Source organism: Diprion similis, chromosome 10, assembly GCF_021155765.1.
Source record: "Diprion similis isolate iyDipSimi1 chromosome 10, iyDipSimi1.1, whole genome shotgun sequence".
NCBI classification, from domain to species: domain Eukaryota; kingdom Metazoa; phylum Arthropoda; class Insecta; order Hymenoptera; family Diprionidae; genus Diprion; species Diprion similis.
The window spans coordinates 11,448,837-11,471,481 of NC_060114.1; the positions used below are offsets into that span (position 1 = coordinate 11,448,837).

The 22,645-nt window shown below is 36.8% G+C and overlaps 2 protein-coding genes across 2 annotated transcripts in view; one reads left to right on the plus strand and one right to left on the minus strand.

Annotated features, from left to right (window-relative positions):
* Positions 1 to 21,056, plus strand: part of LOC124411005 — a 195,151-nt gene extending 174,095 nt beyond the window's left edge. Inside the window, exon 3 of the mRNA XM_046889814.1 lies at positions 19,811 to 21,056. Within this exon, the coding sequence (XP_046745770.1) occupies positions 19,811 to 20,578 (768 nt within the window). The 3' untranslated portion in view covers positions 20,579 to 21,056. The remainder of the gene's footprint in view (positions 1 to 19,810) is intronic.
* Positions 5,383 to 9,282, minus strand: LOC124411008. Its single transcript, XM_046889817.1, has 2 exons — positions 9,057 to 9,282; positions 5,383 to 5,826 (listed from the first exon to the last, which is right to left on the minus strand). Exons 1-2 carry the CDS (start codon positions 9,265 to 9,267, stop codon positions 5,606 to 5,608), a joined length of 432 nt encoding a protein of 143 aa, XP_046745773.1. The 5' UTR covers positions 9,268 to 9,282; the 3' UTR covers positions 5,383 to 5,605.
* Positions 21,057 to 22,645: the final 1,589 nt, after the last annotated feature.

Consider the following 22,645-nt stretch of genomic DNA (forward strand, 5'->3'; position numbering starts at 1 on the left):
TAGAGAAAAAAATCATCAAACCATTATGAGAACAAAAATTATCATTAGCTGCAAATTGTTTGTTTTATTTTTCATCAAAGATTCAATTTGATAATGAAAAAAATTGAGTATATTTGTATGAATTTATACTAAGACCTGCGATAGCACAAATGCAATTGAAGAATTGTCTCGTCAATGTCGTAGTAAAAATTTTAAATTTAGGGAAACAACGAATTCGTTGTAATTTATTTTATTAGGTAGATAATCTAGATAGATTGTCCGTACCTTGTATGCGAATTCCGTGTTATTGAACTGAATATCGTTGTGATAACAGAAACAAAATAGTATTATTCCTTCTTCTTTTCTTTTTTACTAATACGTTTATTTACTTATTCATTTACGGGTTTCTCGGCCGTTGAGAACCAACCGGTTCGATGTAAACATCAAACCAAAAAAAAAGTTAGAATCAGTTCGCGAAAATGTTTAAATCCATTGACTCATGTCTTGACAATTAAACTGATTATGCATAATAAGTATAAGAAACATACACGAATGCGTTAAGGTTTTCTATGTTTTGATAAATCTAAAGCGATCTAGTCTTGTTTTAATCACAAAGTCGTGGGTATCAATATATAAGCATGTTGGTGAAGATTATAAAATCATTGATTACAATGAACGCCTAATTTCTCGTTTTGTTTGTGTCATGCGAAATCAAAACAAAATCAAAGCAGAGGTTACTTTAAAGTGTACATTTGTTTACTACAATGGCATGAGTGGGGGATTTCATTAGAAAATCAGATCATACGAAACGTTTATATATTGTAAATGTATTGAAAATATTGGTCGGTGATTACAATTATACAATTATCTAAGATATGGACCCAAAATGCACGCGCATTAGGATTTCTTAACATATTACTCGCTTTGCGTAGATGGGATGAACTGGATCATTGGCTTTGAAAGCGTCTTGTTTTACACCGGTTAATAATAAATTTGTCAAAACAATTCAAGATTATCTTCGTCACTAACTTAATTTTTTAACATTACATAAAATTCATTCACAATCCTATTTGAACGGTAAACATATGATTCGAACTGATTTCGTTGTTCTTTTGAAAAACTCTTAACTCTAGCAATAATCGACGACGGTTGTACATCTGTAACAAATTTGTATTGTTCCAAATTCAGGCAACGACTGGTTAAGATAAGACTCAAAATTCGCAGTTCACAATAATTGACATTTTTTTCTTATATTACATTCCCTGAGGATATGTGATTATACAAATCAAAAACTGAAGTAACATTAGTGCGATCCACTCCTATCACATGTAAGAGACATTTGCGCTCACACCACACACCATACATGTAGAATGGTTAGGATGAGTAGTCGACTCGGGAATACGTTTGGTACTTTACTCGTCCTGTGTCCTGTGAGAGTGCGATCACTAATATCAGAATGATAGGCACCGCCAAGATAGTTAGTACGGCAATTGTTACTAAGATCCGACGTAGGGTGCAACAAGATTTGCTCGGTGGCATGATGCGTGGTCCATTCATGTACGGGATCGTCACTACAGACACCGGATCTACAACAATATTCAGAACATCAAATTAGGAATAACTAAAATAATTGCACTTACTGTACTAAAGTGACTCTCGTAGACGATGAAGGTTAGAATTTGCAGAATAATGGAATAGGCAGACAATATATCGGGCCTAAAGGTGGAAACAAACCGCCTTGGCGCTTCCAGATAGGCAACCGGAGTTACAATTTGAAATGTCATCAACATTTGTCAACGCCCGGTTGCCCATCTGTGGGCGTTGAGGTGGCTTCTTTCCATTTTTAGGCCCGGTATATCGACCTTAAAAATATTTTGCAGTATACTTTTTAAAAGTTTCTGATCTCGAAATATGCAGGATGAAGATTTCCTATGGAAATCGTGCGAATGATGAAACGAAACAAAAATAAATTGCGTAAAGTTGATGTGTAGAGATCAGAAATCGTGTTACTTCGCAGCTTTATCACTATCCAAAATTCCATAAACTGTTAAGGTTACCAACTTCAACTTGGTGAGGAAAATGCGTGTAAAAAAGAAGGGCGAAGAGTAAGAAGTAGAGAAAAAAAGTCAATTTTCTGGGATTTTTACAACAGATTGCAACACTAGTATTTTCTAGGTCCACCTCGTGAATTCGCAGCATCTTCTCAGTAATCCTATTTTGGCTTGATCGATAACCCATGAGTTTTATGAGTTAGCAGACTCTTCCATTCGTTAGTATCCTTCTTGTACTCTTACTAGCCTTTTTCTTAATTCCAGTTTACGTTGTAGATATTGAATAATTGCACCAGAATCGATATACATTTTTTTCCCATTGCTATGCTGCTCGTCATTTAAAGATACTCTGTATTCAAAAAATGCAGTTTCCGAATTTAAGTTGCTGAGCCTGAGAACGTTACCAAGTTTCAATGTTTTGCGTATTGTGCAAAAAATTTCTCAGAACTCCACCCAGTTTAACTGTACAAGTGTAGCTCAACGAACGATATAGTTGACCTCGGTTAAGGTTAACAGGATAAAAATATTCGAGAACCACTGGTCAAAACCATGCGTCAGCGGTAAACCACGAACATTCAACGAGATAAGACTGTTTCCTGCATTATAAATCGACACAAAGCGAATATCTTTGTTTGCAGAAAGTAGGAATTCGCCGGACCAGAATATTTTAGTCTTGATCTAGTCAGAGTAAGATTTTCGAAAATAAAATAATGCAGTCCAGTTGTTATCCTCACAATTCTATGAAACTGTTAGGAGCTTAAGGTATTTCACAAAATTTTCATTTTTGGACTTCACTGCCTTATTCGAATGAATATTGGAACGTTTAGGTGCTCATTATGACTCCCATAAGATTTAGTCTCGTTTATCGCTGTAACGACCGCTTGGTAACTTGAGATCCAGATTACAAAATGTATACCTATAAGTCTATAACGCTGCGTTTTAATTTTGCGGCGTAGTTTCACATACTCGGGAAAGAAATTACACTGGACGGGCACGTTTATTCAAAATGAAGAAAGTTCACTCAACGAATTGTTACGGGTATACGAATTTCACACAAAGCATGATAATTATTCGAAGTCCTGAAGAATATAGCATAAAATCATTGCTAACAGGGACATACAACGTCTATTTCCCATTTATCCAATTCACGATGCAAAGTAGGTACGCGATGTTTTAGACATTAAAATGTGCCTAGTTCGCAATCCACGTATTCGTGGAAGGTTGCAAAAAGAAAAAAAAACATCACTAACTGGCGTAGTCACTAATCTCAGGTCACAGATTATCGCAGGCACAACAAAATCGAAATTCATACGGACAACCCAGCGAAACGCAACTAGAAAACCAAGAGCAAGTCGCGATATTCACCTACTCGTGAAGGTATCGCTATTCTTGTTATTTCTCCAAGACTATCACTGCATACTCACTCTCGAGAGGTCTGTACGGGGACGAAGCGTGATCCATGTTGAAGCTTAGACATGAACTGAGCCTGAGCAGACTGTAGAATGAGATCGAGTAGTCGGTGTAGCGTTGGCGCTGCTGTTGAGACAGGAATACCGCGTGGGTACAAATGCATGCGACAGACCGACAGCGAGGAAGATTATTCAAAAGCGGAATCTTGTCGTCGAGACATTTTTCATTTCCTGTTCGTCTATTTTCCCGAGAAAAGATAATCGCAAGCAAGGAGGTGCGGGGGAGGAGAGTAAGAAACTCTTGATTGAGGAAAAGTGTGGATCTTAGTATAACGAACGGAATTTAGTATAACGGAAGATATTCGTCGATTTTGGTCGTGATAGACGTTTTATTGGAATAATGTGTTTTTGCGATGTTTTAGACTTGGCTCGGCCGATCATCTTCAAGCTACTGTTAGCACGGAAAACAAACAAAAAAAAAATGTTTGATAGAGCATTTATCCTGGACATTTGACTGATCCAAAATTCATCTTACATATTCGTCTTTTTGATTACTTCGATTGTCTCAAGAATCATCCCAATCGGTTAAAAAGTTTAAAACATATCGTCAAATGAAAAATTTGGTGAATTTTCGGTAACACATTATTCGGAATGAATGAGTCTAAAAAAAGAACGCTTCGAGACAGAATTTTGCGCTGCAAAACTTTTGTTTTACAAAATAATAGTGGTCAAAATTTCAAATACTTACATCATGGGAACACGAGTACTGCTAAGCTTGGAGAAAAATTCTTGTCATCGGAAAATTGGTAACAATAAGGATAACAATTCACGATTATAACGCGTTTTTTTTGGTTCACCATCGCATTTCACAAACAAAAAAATAACCATCAAAAACCATTATGCTATCGAAATTTATCATCAGCTTTAAATTTTGTTTTACTTTCCATCAGAAATTGCGTCTATCTGTATGAAACTATACAAGAAACTGCGATAGGGAAAAATGCAACCGGAAAATTGTTTTGTTGGTATTAGTTTACATGGTAATCGTGGGGGGAAAGCTAATTTCTTATCATTCATCCTCTCAGGTGAATAATATATAATCAATATTCTATAATCGAAATCTGTCTTAATGAACTAATGTTTTACTTATTCATCTACGGTTTTGTCGGCAATCGCAAAGCTACCAGTTCGTTGTAAGCTTTCGAAAAAAACAAGAGGAAAGTTATTTAATGTATATTTATTGATCCATGTTTTCACAAATACACTGATTGTCCACGATAAGTACAAAAAATGTGCACGCATACACTGATTGTGAGGTATTTTTCTTATGGATACATGTAAAGTCATGCAGTTTTGTTTCAATCAGAACAACGCGGGTATCAATAAACGTGTATCAATGGAAATGATAAAATTGTTGATTATGTTTAATTGAGTAAAATATATGATTTTTTGTTTTGTTTCATTGAAACGAAGCCGAAACAAAATGAAGGAAAAGTTTGCTTTTGATTATATATTTGCTTACTACAATGAGATGAGTGGGGAAATTTCATTAGAAAATCAGATCATACAAAACGTGTATATTATAATAATTGCATTAAGAACATTGGTCGACGATTACAATTTATTATACCACTATCAAGTAAATGGTACCAAACATTAGGATTTAACATATATGTAACTCGCTTCAGGTATAATCGATAGATCAAAAGTTTCGAAACCGTCATGTTCTTCGTTGAGTTATAATCGATTTTTCGAAACAATTTAATATTTTCTTTGTCTCTAAATCGTTTCTTAATACTACGAAACATTTAGTTACAAAAATCGTATATTACATTGATACAAGTATTCACATAAGCGTGAAAGTGTGTACATTACTAACAATTAAAACGGTAAGCATATGATTTGATCTGTCTCGTTGTTATCTTAAGAAGTTCGGAATCTGGCAGTAGTCAACGTTGGCTGTACATACTTATCATGATAAATATTTACCGTTTTTGGATTCAGGTATAAGGCTCAACATTCGGATTCACAATGACTTACATTTACTTGTTACATACATAAGACTTAAACAAAATTAGCGTAATGCAATCCATTCGTATCACACGTACAAACGTTTACGCGCGTACCACTCAACACACACGTAGAATGGTTAGGATAAAAAAAAATTCAATTATGGAATTCGTAATCCTTCTCACTCGAGGCTACGATTGCGGCCACAGTAAGGAGTGGCGCTATAACGAAGAATCCAATAACCACCAAGTACAACACCGTCAGAATTATTACGGCTATTATTACTAAGGTCCGACGTGAGGTGCAGCAGGGTCTGCTGCTCGGTGGCATGATGCGTGGTCCTTGGCCATACTGCTCCATCGGTACAGATACCGGATCTGAAACAATATTCAGAGCGTCAAATTAGTATTAACGAAAATAACTGCTATTACTTTAACAGTCTTTTACATTTTACTAAGAACACTAGTAAAATCATGCCTCAAGAATGGCAAGTATTAGGCGGAATAATTATTCATTGTGATTCTCGTAGAGGGTAAGGGTTTGAAGTTTCAGGGGGATTTTGATATCACTGCAGAATACTATAACAGTTTTTTCCTTCCTTCCTTTCTATTCGACTTCCCGATTGCCTACAGTGTATACCTATAGGCTTCAAATACTTTACAGTATACTTTCGATAAGTTATAGTGTAGACTATAGTAGTAGAAAATTGTATGTTTGGTCATGTTTTTTACATGCGGAGGGTGTTAACGAACGGTTAGATTTACACCAAGTGTTGCTGATTGCATTGTGAAAATTGTTCGCTTTCTCAAATGTCGAAGTGCTATATTATACTCCAGCCTCAACGAGTCCGGTAACTCGTGATTGGATCGAAAACTTTAGCCTGTATGATGTGGAAATTTCCAGCGATATCATTAACATTCATGGATGTTTACTATTCTTCAATGGATTCTCAGAACAGGTAGTAAAAATGGAGGATAACAAAGAAGAAGATAAGAAAGTAGCATGACGCAATTAACGAGTTTAAATATACCGAGCGAGGTCAGTTGATATCCAAAATATCGAGCTGTGTCGTGAACTTCTGAATAAAAACTTGAGAACCAGGTCAAATCAGAGATGTATTGGTCAGGCGCTTCTATTTCCTTTGTCCGTTCAGCTGTATGCTTTCGTCACCAATTCACGCTGGGAATCGTATTTATGTTGTAATGTACGATTTTTGTATCAGTTCGTGATTCATCTCGCTGGAGGCAGAGTCGGGCCTAAACGAAAGCTACGCAGTTGTAATATATACAAGATGGTCCATTTTAATTGCCCCAGGCGAATATCTCGAAAATTACAAGAGATACAAGAAAAACTTTAATACAAAACTTGAAGGGTTTTGAGGGGGAAAAATTATGGCGATACGTGTCGACTTACGGATTTTTCCACTTCCGAGATCTTGCAAGTAACTTCGGACGTTGGATAGGAAACACATATTTTGGATATGAGCAACTGATAGCGAGATTGAAAACTAATTCTTTTTTTTTCATCATCATCTCTTGTAGCTTTCGAGATATTCGCCTGGGGAAATTGAAACGGACCACCCTGTACACATTCGTTTTCGTGGATGGGCACCGGAGTCCCCTAATTATAGGCAATTCAGGGTACAAGTCCCGCAAACAAATGAACAGCGGAGTCGCTCAGAGTTGAGATGATGGTGCTCATCCACGAAAACGCCCGGTACGCCATTTGCGTTTAGTTTTCAAGCTGCAGGTACCTAACCAGTGTCAGTGCGTAAGGCCGTATCAGACCTGTGTAAACTTATTTGAAAACTTCGTGTTACACGCTACGCAAACTTCAACTACTCAGTCGAAAAATGAAATTTTGTTTTTACGAATTAATAGGCTGATCCAAATGTTACTTAAAAATATTGCAGATCTATAACGTAAATGTTTAAAATGATCTCAACAATATAAGACATTGTGACATCAATATTTCAACTATTATAATTACCCATTTTTCATTTTGAATAATTAATTCGGTATGATTAAAATAATATTACTTCCAAGATGTTGCTCCATGAAAACGAGCGTTTGAAATTGATTTTATAAAATTATTCATTATTGTCTTTACATCACTGAAATACGTCCATGGAATCAATCCAAAACGAGAAATTATAAAACTTGTTAAGGGGTTGCGGAATCGCAATAGCTTATTGTGAAGCAGGAATTTTTAGTAATCGTACAAAGGTTTATCAGGCAGTACGGAAGAGACCGAGGCGAGCACCGAGGCTTATCGGTACACGAGGCAAGTCACGCTACTGTGGGCAGTGTTGCGCATTTTTTTAATTAATTATATTCTAATTAGTAATTACAAATGTATAATTTTAATAATTTAAAAAACAAACATCCGACAAACTTCGGATCCTAACCGTTTAATTCCACCGTATCTTTTGTTTCTCTAAAACACAAGCCTTGCTAAAAATATCTATTTTGTAACTTCAGAATTTTCGTTGCAATACCTAAACATTAAAATAAACTTGTCCACCGTGCTTTGACATTTTTTTTAAACGCGTTTGTGCTGTATAAATATCATGTGAGTATCAACGTCATAGATAACTTATTCTGTTACGGTAATTTTCTCCTAAAAGAATTGAAAACTTTTTTAGGTCGTGGCTGTTGATAACAACTTTTCTCAAGATTGGTCGTTAAACACTTTACTTAATAATAATAGTTAGCAGGGCAAATCTTGGTTTGAAGTTTAAAACCGAAATGCATGAAATTATTAAATACGATCGTGAGTATCAGTGAATCTACTGATCTTTAGTATTCCAATTTTATATCAGATATTTGTACAAAAGTGAACTGCATGGAAAGTAGAACGATTTTTCTTCCCGTCTTTCCTGCCAGCAAAATAGACAAGCTTCGCTACGATAGTATTTTTGGACGGAAGGCTCGACTTTATGAAAACATGGCTAAAGGGACGTATCTAGTACAGCCAAGTTAAAGAAATTTTGTCAACAAATTTTGAACACGTCGCGTACGCTTCTTCTTTCATTCCATAACTGCTCTCTGTAGCACGATTGTCTTTATAATACTTAATAACTCCTAATTGCAGTTGAAAATTACAGTCAGTATACAATATCATGTCACTGTCAGTATTTCAAAGATTCCAGTAGTTCGTTTCGAACAAATTCTGAGATAAATTTTATTCGCTCAAGACAGTAGCGTTACAAAGAATTCCGGGATTTTCATTCTCCTGCGATCCGATTTCCCAAGTGTTATACCAAAATCGTAAACAGTAAATTTTCGTTAATATGATTATTCGACAGAAAGTATTTGGCAACTTTGACACTGTTTCCATTCTCTGATCGAACTAGTTTCTTTTTCCTTTGAAAACAACTCACGTGTTCGTAGAAGGTCACAAGCACAAACAAGATCACTGATTAGTGTATGATTAAGGATTTTAGGACACAACTATCGCCAACACCACAAAATCCAACCTCACGAAACACACGTAGAAAACTAATAACGATCCACAATATTCACGTTTCTCATTATGGTTTGGCTTTCACGCTATCGCTTTGGGATTTTAGGACACTGGGCTTATCACTACTCTATGGAACACTCACCCTGATTAAGAGCGCTGTACGTAGGTAGATCGTGAGACATATTGAAGCGTAGACCTGACCTGAACGTGGATCCGTGGCACAGTGGGATCCGAATATCCGTGCACTTTCGCCGCCGCGGCGCCGAGACGGGGATCGGTCTATAGGACGGGAATGCTTGTGTCCAGGCCCGGATTAAAGGGGTGCCGTGGTCCACTTTAACGTTGGCGTGCATATCTTCGGGTATCAAAGTTCACGTATTTCAAACGCAAAAAGGGCTTAACAGCCTCATTCTGTACTCAATTCTGATCAGAAAGACTTCGAAACATTTTTATTTTATGCAGAAATAAAGAAACTACACCATAACTAGGAATTTACTATTGCGATTTCGTAGTTTTCTTGCCATTTCTTTATTGTTGCATCAAATAAAAATTTATTACAGTATTTTTGTTTAGAATTGTGTATAGAATGGGGCTGTTGAGTCCTTTTTGCGTTTAAAACACTCGATATCTGGAGATGTGTACGTGAACGATACGTGGGGCACGATACCTAGGGCTCTACAAGAAAGGCCGAATTTCGGTCCTGCAAGATGGTCCGATAGGTTAAATTTAAAAAATTGGCGATAGAAAATTGAATCGAGTAAGGTTAGGAAAACATTTTTATTATAATATTTCCCTTTTGCACAAAAATTGTGTTTTTATAAAATAGTATCGTGCAGGGAAACACATTTTTCATTACGATATTGAGTGATTATATTTAATTTTTTTTAGCGACTTACGATATTTTGTTCACGTGTGCACAAAGTTCTCGAACTTTATGCAGGAGATTCTTTGGAATCAGATTTCAGCGAAGATGTCAAGGCCTAAGGTTATTACGGTTTAAGGTTATTACCCTCTTTAGCCTTACAGTTAATTCGGTCCTGTAATACCGTAAATGTCTGCTGGAACAGTCCTTGTAGACCATGCCGTCACCGCTTGCGCCGATACATGCGCAATATTTGGCCGATAGCATTTGTCGGCCACGTTTTAGTCAGACCTGCATGTGTTGAAAAAAGACCAGCTGAAATCGTAATTTCTGAATAAGATTATCTTCATTTCCTAATCGTTGGGGAAGGTCGTTGGTATTCTGAATCCAGAATTTGGACGACATTTTGCAGTAGCTTCGGCCGCCAGCTTCAATTTATAGTTCGAATCGGAAAAATATCGATCGTGGATAAGAAATTATTCCTAAGTTGTCGAGAGTTTAAATTGTCTATAAGTTGAGTTTATTATCATTTTTATTAAAGAAAATTGCAGTAAGCGTGTTATTTGACGAAAAGAAATTCCCCCATAAATTCAAGATGGTGGGCAAAAAATTAGACGAATGTGGTAGTATTGAAAAATTGCAATTGTTAATTTATATTCGAACTCGACTACTCGGCACGCCCGAAAATTGTTTGTGTGTGGCGTAGGCGATGCCCATGTAGCTTGGAAAGGCTTACATCCGCAGCGCCGAGTGGGGAGCATCAGGAGCTGCAGTCCCGGACTACACGATTTCAGGGGCCCCACACTATTAAAAAAAAACAATATGTTTACGAATAGGTTTCAATATTTTTCAGAAAAATTCTCAAAGTGAATATTTCAGCTTTTTTTTCCCTATTTTTGACGAATTTCTTCCGATCGACCACCCCGATCAACTTCAAATAATTTTTTCACATTACAATATTTTCCCCAAATGCACAGTTTTCGAGTCATGGAAGATAAAATACCTATTTATAAACGGCAGGTGGAAAACATCTTTAAACTAGCAGTAGAAGCTGGAGTTTCTTTGCTTGCGAATGCTATGCATGTTTACAGCGTTGCGTCTCGGCACAGCGAAAAGAATCGAAGCGTAGCGTAGGTGTTGAATTTTCGTTGACTGCGCAGTTGTCATCTGGCGTATCACGAATCATCGCAGGCGTAACACGCATACATACAGAATTAGGAATTACTCCACCTGGTTGACCAGGCAATCGACTTACCGACGGAGCACTGCGAGCCGCGTACGCAGCTGCGTGCTTGATCGAAAACTCAGATGACATGCTTCTGGACTGCGCATTGCCGCTGCGATCTCTGCGCAAGAAGTTGCAACGACTTTCGGATGCTGACGCGCATGCGCGTCTTATGACGGAGTATCATCTCAGCAGGAAAGCGAAACGGAAGGGGAAATATCAAGTTCGTATTACAACCAGACTCGGGATCATATAGTTTACCGGTTGAGAAGAAGGAAAATAGAATCACGAGAAGATTTCAGAGATCGTCATATCGTTGATTACGCAAATCAGAAGATAACTCCTGGGAGATTTTTTACCTTGTTGTATTTCCTTATTGCCAGATTCTAGCGGTAAACAACGTGTAGACACAGCGAAGACTTTGCAACAACGTTATAACTATACTGTTATATTTTCATGCTCAGCTTGAGTCAAAACTGTTTTTTCTGGTACTGTTTATAAATATAAATATATAGAAAGGAGTGCAACGCTGTCGTGGGAGTTCATATGAGTTATTTTCATTCAGCACATTTCGAATTATGACTCCAACATTCGATTTAAACACATTTTTCGAGTTACTTTTCTTGACGTAAAACTGCATCGCCAAGCGTTGTTTTCCTCCGTGCTTTTTGAATTTGAATTATCGATTATCGGAAATTTCAAAAAATTACCGTTTGTGAATTTATGACATTGTTTGTCTCAAAATGATACTAAGCCAAAAATTTCGGAGACATAAAATGTTTATTTTTACTGGAAGTTTGCGAAAAAGAATAATTTGAAATCCCGTCGTAAACTGCAAGATCAAAAAATGTAATCGAAAAATTGTTTTGTCGGTGTTAAAATTGAAATAGTTGACTTGGAAGAGAAAACAAAATTCTGTGTAATTTGTCCTGCCAGATAGACATGATCCATATCTTAGAATCAAATTCCGTCTTATCGGACTGAATATCGTTGTGATGACAAAAACAGAATTGTTAAATTCTTATAATTTTTTTCTTGTATATTTTTATACTTATTCATCTTCGGTTTTTTCGGTTGTTGCGAAACTCCCAGCTAGTTGTAGGTTTTTTAATAAAACAAAAAAAGTTTTGGTCGGTTTTCCAAAATATATAGTTATTGATTCATGTATTCACAATTGAACTGATTGTGCATAATAAGTAAAAAACTGTACACCAATTCACTGACTGTGAGGCTTTCTATTTATCGATACATGTAAAGTCGTCCAATTTTGTTTTAATCATAGCAACGTGGGTACCAATAAAGGTGTATCTATGGAGATGACGAAACTTTTATTTTGTTGCAATGAAACAAATTTGAGAAAAATTCTTCGCTCGTTTGATGTCTTAATATCATAAAAAATTCACCCATAAAAAATGTAAATTATATTTATACAAGTATTCATATATGCCTGAAATTGTGCACATTACTAACAATTAAAACGGTAAGCATATGACTTGACCTGACTTTGTTGCTGTCCTGAGAAACTTGGAATGTGGCAATAATCGACGTTCGCTCTACACATTATAACAAATCTTTACTTTTACTCATTTTTACAACATTCACATTTACAATAGCTTAAATTTATTCGTTATGTTCTGTGGATGGATGATTAAACAAATATGAAACTTGAGGAAAGTAAGCACAAATAATGCAATCCAATCATATCACATGTACAAACGTTGGTATGCGTATCACACATATAATGCTTAGATAGAAAAGTTAAGGGGTGCCCTGGTCTATTTCGCAGTTGTTGCAGATACTTCGAATTATCCGAGTCCACGCATCTCAAACGCGCTTTTATTTAACGCAAACATGTAATTTCTGTACTTCCGCATCAAGTTAAAATGAATTGGACCGTCTTTGTCTAGAATTGCATATAGAACGGGACGGCTTACGTTTTTTCGCGTTCGATATACGTGTGCTTCCATATTTCGAGATTTATACTTTAACGTCGAAATCAATCAGGACACCGCTTTCGGATCAAAAAATTCCATCAGTGTTTCTATGAATGAGAGTTTACAATCTCCTCGAAGACCACAAATTTCACTGCGATCAAAGCTATAAAAAGGATCGTCAGAATTATTACGGCTATTATTACTATGGCCCGACGTGAGATGCAGCAGGATCTGCTCGGTGGCATCATGAGCCGTTGTTGGTCCAACAGGTCCATCGAGACAGATGGTTCTGCAACAATATTCACAGCGTTAAATTAGTATTAACGAAAATAATTGCTATTACTTTAACAGTCGGTTTACATTTTCATAAAAACACATTCATGCGTCGAAAATGGGAAATATTCGACGAGAAATTGTTCATAAGTTTCCATACTTAGTACGCGTGATAGAATAACAATGTTGCAGCAAAATCGAAGTTTTGAAAACAAAGTCGATTAACCAGATTGCCATTTATATGGATGTAGTTAAAATAATGAGGTGTTTACGATTAAATTTTAGTATTTCAAAATATTCTTCTTCGTGACGTGAACTTTTGTAATTGAATCTAAATAGATTTTATATAAAGCTTCGTCGATCGAAATATGAAATAAATTTGCCTGGCCCGTCGCTAAAAATATTTAAATTGGTAAGCGGTAAGAAAAAAAAATTATTCTACTATGTCGTTTTCTGAAAAGTCAATCCGAAAATCAGCAATCGTACTTTATTCAAGCATAGCATCGACCTGACTATATTCGTTTGACCTTTTACATCGCGATACCTGTTTGTTCGTCGGTTGCTATTTTTTTTTTCTTTTTGTTTCAGCCACAATGATGAGTACAAAAAAATTCGAGTTTCAATGTTTTACCAACAAATATTATATACTTTCTTCTCCATATTATTTCCTGTAAGTAAACGATTATCTTTTTTCCCAATTTGTATATTTAGTTTTTGAAAAATGCATAAATCTTTTATTCTTCAAAATTTTCTTGTCTAATTTTTCTTTCAAACTGTTTCATTTATCTGCAAAGTCCTATCGCTTTCGGATTTGTCACTCCACCATTTTCGAGATCATCACGTAAGTTTCTCGGACAGACCTAGATTTTTCCCTTTTCAGTTTTTCCGGCTTGTCCAGCTTGTCCAGCTTGTTTTACATCTATTTTTTTTTTCGATTCATTTGTTGTTCAAAAACGCATTCAACTTGCCAAATACACTATTGGTCTGAAGAAATATCGATATTTCTTTACGATACTCTGTGCGATGTATTAAATTTTATCCCTTCAAAAACCCTCGGTTTTAACAATGTTTTCTACAACTTTTCCACTTTAAAAACAGCGACAATTTTTTTTTATTCATTAGAAAATTCATTTCACATCTAAAGAATATATTTCCAAAGTTTGAAACACGAAATCGAGCCACAACTTTATGCACAGACATGAATCTCACAATATTCGTTATCAATCTAATACTCTACCCATCGACAATCTGACCTCATTGAACTTCTGAATTCACCACCAAAATTATCTTGTAGTAGTTTTATGCTTTTAAGAGATAAGTCAAAGAGTTAAAGCAAAAAGTGTTTCTTCGAGATACAAACGCGGTATAAATGAAAACATTCAAAATGAGATGCCGGAGCAATACGGTCTCTCGACGAATTGCTAAAGCCACACGCTCGCAGGTCAAGGGTCGAAGAGCAATAAGAAAGGTCGCGAGAAAAGAAAAAACGTTGATGAGAAGGCAGGTTTAAAGAGAAACATTTTCTCAGAGCCGTCTCACGCGTTACACTCAAAATACTGGTTTGCCATTTCGACACTAGATGGCGCCACCGCCAGAAAAAAGCTATAGCTTATGTTGGTCTAACGGTTGTTTTCGAAAAACAAGGTGTCGCTAAGCGAACAATTAACAATAAGAGGCAACTTAATACCACTTTTATCTCTATGCTGGAACTTTGACCGTGTTTTTCTCAAAATAGTATATCGTGTAACAAGAAGGCAAACTCGATTGTTGCTGGCCGAGAGTAAGTTTGCGAAAACACCGAGTTTGCCTTCTTGTTGCACATGGGTCTTCATACAATAAGAGCAGGTTACGAGTTTTTTTAACAAAGTACGAAATTGAGGTTAGGATCACGTAATGTCAGATTAGTTCGCTGTGCTTGTCGCAACAGCGCAGGAATGCCGAACTGAATAGACTACTTTAAGTCCTAGAAGGGAAAAGTGGTCTTTTCAGTACTTCGTGTATGCGCATTTGCAGACTCACTCGGCTGGTATAGAAACGGGTACATTTTGTACGGAAAACACGCATGGTAAAACGCGTGAAACATTCTTGCGTTGTATAAAGTATATATTCGCGTGCCGTGCAATGTAGCTCAGCGATTTCTCGGTCGATGTTGATAAAATTTTAAACAGTTAATCTTCAACTTCAAGGTCTTTGGGTGAATCTAAAATTTCAGAGAAAAATTAGAAAGAAATATTGTTTTTTTGGGCATGTGATGATCGAGAAATAGTGATTTCTTTTTATTGAATGGTCTTGAAATCTTAATTTTTCATATTTCTTTTTAATTCTAGGTGCACGCGATGCGTATTTACGTATTTTAATGAAACAAGTAATGTGTGCTGATTATATATAAGAATTGCGACTTGGGCGGTCCGCTGCGCAAATCGATGTGGCCAACTTCGAGCAGCTGCTGCGTGGCCATTTGAAATTTTTTCTACATGAAATTTTTTTTCACATAATGTCAACTGTCTCTTCTACGAATATCATAAACTTCACTATTTCTTCGTAAAAAATTCTTTAAAAAACTACCGTCCAAACCAGTCTACCCCTCAGTCTCCCCTACAACGTGAAATGCTTATGGTTGTAAAATGTGAAGTTGCATACCTGTCGATAATTGTCCTCCTGTCATTTTCAGCCTTTGGCAAGAACTTTCGCGAAAGCACTTTTCTTCAAATGTTTGTCCACCTTTTATTCCGTTATCGGTACACGATAAATCCGGCACGAATATTATATATCCACGCTAAATTAATAATCTTTGCGGAATGTTTTTCGGACGAGGAAAACCTGTTTTGGCGAAGCGTGCCGAAGGTACCTGTTACCGCAGTCAGGGACACAGTTCATCTGACGTAATGCGTGGCCTAGAGTCTGAATATTGAGTCTAGACTTCAGGATCCCGATGACCTCATGTCGATAACTCGAGATTTTCGGTAGAGTCGAAGCTTCCTCTCGAGAGATCGAGCTGATCGAGATGATCGATATGCTTCACGCGTGTTTTAAAAACTTTTATATCCGAACAGATTTTTACGAAAAATGAATATCTTCAGAACAAATTTATACTGCATTTTTTTCATCAAGTTTCAGAACGATTTACTCATAAGTTTCCTAGATAATAATGGATCGAAGTTCAAAATTTATCTTAAAATTCTACAAGTTTGAGACATGGAGGGGATGGCATAGCAACGCTGTAGACGTGGCACACAGCACCGACTCGTTTTTCGGGACCATGCATGCTGACGAACTCGTAACACGCACAGTGAATGTGTGTAGTCCGAGAAAAATAACTAAATATTTTTTATAAATTATTTGTGCCAGACATTTCAGCGTAGAAGTTCCAATCGCTTTGTGTAAAATTATTCACAGTACCAAAATTTATTTTGAGTATGAAAAAGCACGAAAAAAGTATGACGTAGGAAAAGGATTGAAAAAATGTTTTTTGTTATGTTCTCTGAACATATGACTGTACAAATTTAAAACTAAAATGAAATTAGAGTGAATAATGCAATTCATTTGTATCACATGTAAATACGTTTATTTTCCTACCACGCAGCACACGTGTAGAATAGTTAGGATGAAAAAAATTCAATGGAATTCGTAATGCTTCTCATTTGGATTTCGCTGTAATGTAGAGTTTGAGAAGTACCACGTACAACACCGTCATAATTATTATGGCTAATATTACTACGATCCGACGTTGGGTAAGCCAGGAATTTCCCTGTGGCGCCGGCATGAGCACCCGAGTTTTGTTGTTCGAGTTCATCGCTACAGATACTATGCCGGATCTGCAACAATATTCAGAGAGTTAAATTAGTATTAATGAACATGATTGCTTTTACTGTAAGAATGTTTTAGTTTTTTATAAAAACACATTCATACGTCAAAAAATGAGAAATATATAAATATAATACATGTAACCGGGAAGGGTTTGAAGGTCGAAGCTTTTCATAACTTAGTACGCATGATAACGTAATAATATTCCAGCATAATTGAAGTTTTCGCCCGTAATCGTTCATTTACATACAACTTCTCAACCTGAGGAAAAGAAACTTTTTAAGATACTTACGATAAAAATTGAAGCGATTTCTAAAATATCTTCCTTAAAAAATTACAAAAAATTCGATACTTTGATTTATCATTTTTTGTATCATGATTATATTCTTAGCATCTGTCGCTGTGAAATACTACAACAGTTTCTCTCTTCTTCTGTACTGGATTTTCGGAATTTATCCAAAATTCTGCGAGCGGCTAAAGTTATCAACTTCAACCTGGCGAGAAAAGTGCGTGGAACTCGAGCACGTTGAGGCGAGAAGTTATCGCGCAAAAAGTTGCAAAAAACTCGCTGTATCAGGCGTACAAAAACCAGTATCGTAGAGCTTGTAGCCAAGTTTAAATGGATGCACCGTTCAAAGTCCGAGTGACAGGCCTTCCTTTTCACAATTCCGGAAGTTTCGTGGCTGTTGTTCGTCTGTTGAACTCACTAATGTTCGGATGTAGCTACGGTGCGTTGATTCTCGTAGCAAAGAGAATGAAGGAGAACGAATAAGTGGTGAGAAGAAAACTCTTGGCTGCGCAAAATTTCCCCCTAATTACGGAAATCTTCAATTTTGTGTTTGAATTTCAAAATTCCCCGGCCTTATATACTTTAAAATATAATTTATATTTTCTTAAAAACTTGGAATGAAGATGAACATTTCACGAACAAAATCTGATGCATACATAATCGTGATAATTTACAGACGGTGGACTTCTGATTCGACAATGAATACGTCGTTATTGTTTATCACAATTTGAGTTGGATGATCTACGGAGAATTCATTTACGAAGAAAATCAACTGCTGCTCATTAAAAACAGACAAACCATAACGAGTTTTCGGTAAAAAAAAAAAAAGGAAATTAACCAGATTGTCATTATGGATTTAGTAAAAATAACGTTTACGGTTGAATTTTAGTATTTCAACATTTTATTCTTCATAATGTGAACTTTTATAATTGAATCTAAATAGATTTTCTATAAAACTTCGTCGATCAAAATATGAAAAAAATTTACTCGGCCTTTCGGTAAAAATATCTATTTTGCGTATTTACGTATTTTAATGAAAAAAAATAATGCATGCTGATTGTAGATAAGAATTGCTATTTAGATTTAGACGTTACACGGCGCGAATTGACGTAGCCAATTTCGAGCAACCGCTGCGCTGCCATTTTGGGTTTTTTCAACATGACTCGAATCTTTGTTAGGTTGGAAACTTTTCAGACCACCAAACTCATACATGTTATATCAAACTCGAACATGAATATCCCAATATGTGTAAACATTTTTTTTTTATATCAAAAACGTAGATTTTACATAAAGCGTCTATTCCAGTGCAACGAATATACGTCGTGTGATAGTTCCGAGCAATTAACACTCAGTGACGCAGCTTTCATATGTCCATTAACTACGTATACGCACCTATGGTTTGACCTTGATCGAAATAAGCATGTGTGTCCCTTTTCTCGAATTTTAGTGCATGTTGGGTAGAAACCCACTATTAAATAACGACTGGTCTATAAGTCAATTAAATATTCTTGTGGCTGGTCTAACAGAAGGAATTAGCTACTCGCTAACTTCTTTTATTTTCGTATATTATAGAATATATTTATTCTTCGTATCTAATTTATAATTCTTTCGCATTAACGCAATTCTGTTCTCAAGCTGGTTGTCGTAGCGTGAACTTCATTTCCGCGAAAAGAGAGTTTACAGTTTCATTTAAATGTACAAGGGTTGTATAGAAAATGCACAAAAGAACGAAACACTTGTTCTAGCTACTCACGCTTGATTAATTGCGCAGATTAAAATCTCACCCCTGTCATTCATTTTTCGCAATTGATAATCAGGCAGCAAGTACACTTCGGATATCAATCAATTACTGTTGCCTGTTGTCAATAGCATTCAACACGACTAAAAGCATGCTCCTTGTGCGTCAATATCCACTTGAAGCCTGTCTCCGGGTTTGATTTTTGATGCTTGAATGATTGAACATGATCGTATACCGCTTTCCGGCATTTTGAAATGTATTACGCCTGCACAGAGTTTCCTCGTGACATACGCGTATACATCCACGTCAAATGAAACTCATCGGACTGTTTGAATTACCATGGAATATTTATGATACAATGGTTATTGCCGGTTGTGAGTTACCGTCTCGTTCGAATGGACCGCGATTGTGGCCCTTGGGGGTGGATGGTCAGGTGGTTCATGAATTTATCTCCAAATCTCCACGCGTCGAACCAACACAGCCGAATCACGTTGACCCTGTTCATACCCTGGTTATCCATTAACAACCATCATCACCGTATTTACGGAACTTTTGGGCGATTGCAGACCGTTCAAATGTGAAAGATCTTATTCCAGTTTTCAGTCAGATTCATTATCAACTAGTCCACCACTACCTTAAATATAACCATAAGGATCCATATCATTCATCGATTCATTTTTCAAGCATATTTTCTGATATAGTCATGGATCAACATAATTGGTAATCCTTGTTGCAACGTGTTACTAACGAACGAATCGTTTTTGATTTCAGGTGAAGATCTGGTTCCAAAATCGGCGTACCAAGTGGAAGAAACAGGACAATATCAGCAACGCCGAGGCGGCGGAGCACAAGAATCAAAACAACCCTAAGACCACTCAGCCGAAAACAAAGACGGGGTCATCAGGCGGAGGGGTCAAAAGTTCTGGACCTCCGCGAACGTCCGTCGAATGCAGCTCCGACTCGAATAATTCCCTCCTGACCGGGGATGGGTCGGTATCGGAGAGCAATGCTTCGGAGCAGAATTCCATGCCGACAAATCTCTCGCTGGCTCCGCCGGAACGAGTTCCTCAGCCTCATCTAGCACCGGGAATACACGAGCAGTCGATACAGGAGAGAACTGTTTTATCGCCAGAGCCGACGAGGTTCATATCGAGGAATTACGACGCGGTGAGAGACCTGACAATGAGCAAACCGCTCCTGAGAGAGTACGACTTCAACAGGGAGCTGAAGATAAACCTGCGGGACTTTGCAATTGGTAAAATGGAGTCGAGAGGACTGAGCGGGAAGGAGAGTTCGATACTTCAGAAGAAGACAACTGCCATGCCGGCTGAGATTGACAAGAATCTAAAGGACCTCAATTTGGACTCGGACGCGAACTCTGAGCCAATCGGATTCGTCGTGGCTCCTGCGACCCTCAGGCCCTCCGATGGCGAACCAATGGAAAGCAGTGATCGGGATTTTGAAGAACCAGCATCTCCGCAGTCCGCTCTCCAAATCGACGAGAGGGACGACGATGCCAGCCCGGAACTCTCCAGCTAACTAAGGCTGTATTGAGTCGCGTGTTTCGATCATCCTTTCGGCAAATGACAGTTCAAAGATTCGAAATTGCACTAGCTTATAAGCGATTAGGACTTACTCCTTGAGTGCTTCTTCCTTTGTTTTTTTCTTCCTTCTTTTTTCAATTGAGAAAATGGATTATCCGCGGAAAATACAGATACGCGAGATTCTAATCAGTTTTCAGATGGATTTGAACTGATAGCTTGTAGACCAAGTTGATATCAGAAGACACTGAGAATGAATCTTCGATCTGTGATGAGTGCATAACCTCAAGTTTCTCCCAATCGAAAACTACAATATAGACCTTTTGCATTCGATGAAATAAGATGAACCGGATATTTTTACAAATTAAAAGCGCTTTGTAAAATGAAAATGTACAAGTCTGGCATGTTTACTGTTTAGAACTTTATGGTAACGAATGTTCCCTTCTTTTTTCATGATTACTTTGTTGAGTATTCATTTCACGCACACAACTATTGTGTCAGCTGCAAAATTTTTTATTGTTTATAGAAATGAATAACGCAGCTACGGGATAACTTTGCTGCCAAATGCGGTAAAGTCACAAATTAAATATACGCCTTAGGGTCGATTAGAAAAAATACACAAGCGTTCGCGTGAAATGCATACAAATGTATGCAAAACCGAGAGCCAAAAAATTACGATTCTACTTTTTTATCAACAAATCTTATCTACTTTACCCACTGAACCGATCTTTACCAACTGAACGATAACAGCAATGGTGGGGGTTCCGAAAAGAGAGATAGCTTAATAGCTTAACGTACACGTGTTGTCTCTTTCTACCAGCTACTGCGCATGCGTCGGACGGTCTAAGCAAAAAGTTAATCCCACTAACTTACTCGTTACGTATTCATGCAAAAGGAGTGTATAAGATTTTTGAAAGGCTGTACGCCGTGATCGTTCCAGTTAGAATAGATTTCAGTGACTTTACACCGTCTTTTAAAAATGTCTCTCTTTTCTCGACACAGGGGGCACGACTTTGCACGTTTCGTACGCACAACATTGTTCTCGTTCATTATGACTTATGTCTTAATGTGAAGTAGTATTGTATATTTCTATTTCTTCGAGCTCTCGAATGCATATATATATGTACATCAACCCGCACAGTGTATATTAATTATTGTGATTTCTTACAGGAATAGCCAAGGTTCATTAGTGATCAGTGTTTACTTATAATCCGGCACAAACTCGATCGGTCGATGTGTAAAAAACGGTTTGATTGATTTTTGAAGCATAAAAAGTGACTGAAAGTCAACAAGTCAGACCAAATTGACGCCAAAGCTTCAAATTCGTTTCGGTTTCTTAGCACGTTATATCTTTACTTTATCTGCAGAGTGAGAAATTCTTGTATAACGGGTATTTAATCGGTGCACGGTAGTTTCATGTCCGTTTAGTGTCGTATCACATACATTTTATAACGTGAGTCTTGCTTTAGTAATTGCCATTTGTCGTGCCATATCTTCTTCGGTTTTTTCAATACCTGCGGGTGTAAGGAAATGCCCACGTTACTACATAATAACTCCCTTAATAAATTATGATAAGTCATGAAATTTTTTTACATCTCTATACCTTGTCGTTGTTATTATTACTATTGTTGTTGTTACTGTTATCATATCGACTACTACTACTATTACTACTAATACTACTACTACTACTACTACTTTTACTTCTATATTTCTACAAATTTTTGTACATTTCACTGTAAATTATTAGATCTTCGCTATATAATAATACGCATTGTATATTGTTCGGTATGTTATTATCCGATAAATCATTTCATTGGATCTGTATCATTATAGTATAGATTTTCAAAGACAGCAAGGTATACGATTAATTATGGAACTAATGTATAGATAGTTGTATATATCTGCTTTACTACTTACTACACGTACACTCAGTGCCGAACGTATAAAAGTGAAGGAATGAAATATTTTATCGTTCAGATTGTATCGTCACAACAATATCGTATCTCAAAATTTGTTTCAACAACATCGTATGTGAAATTAAAATTCCGAGTTTGCATCATTTTTC

What these genes read in the sequence shown, in the direction of transcription:
- LOC124411008 (XM_046889817.1), bottom strand. Translation starts at nt 9,267, where the DNA reads ATGCACGCCAACGTTAAAGTGGACCACGGCACCCCTTTAATCCGGGCC. An exon ending in GTACAGCGCTCTTAATCAGG is followed by an intron (nt 5,827 to 9,056) that starts GTGAGTGTTCCA and finishes ATATTGTTTCAG; the next exon opens with ATCCGGTATCTGTACCGATG.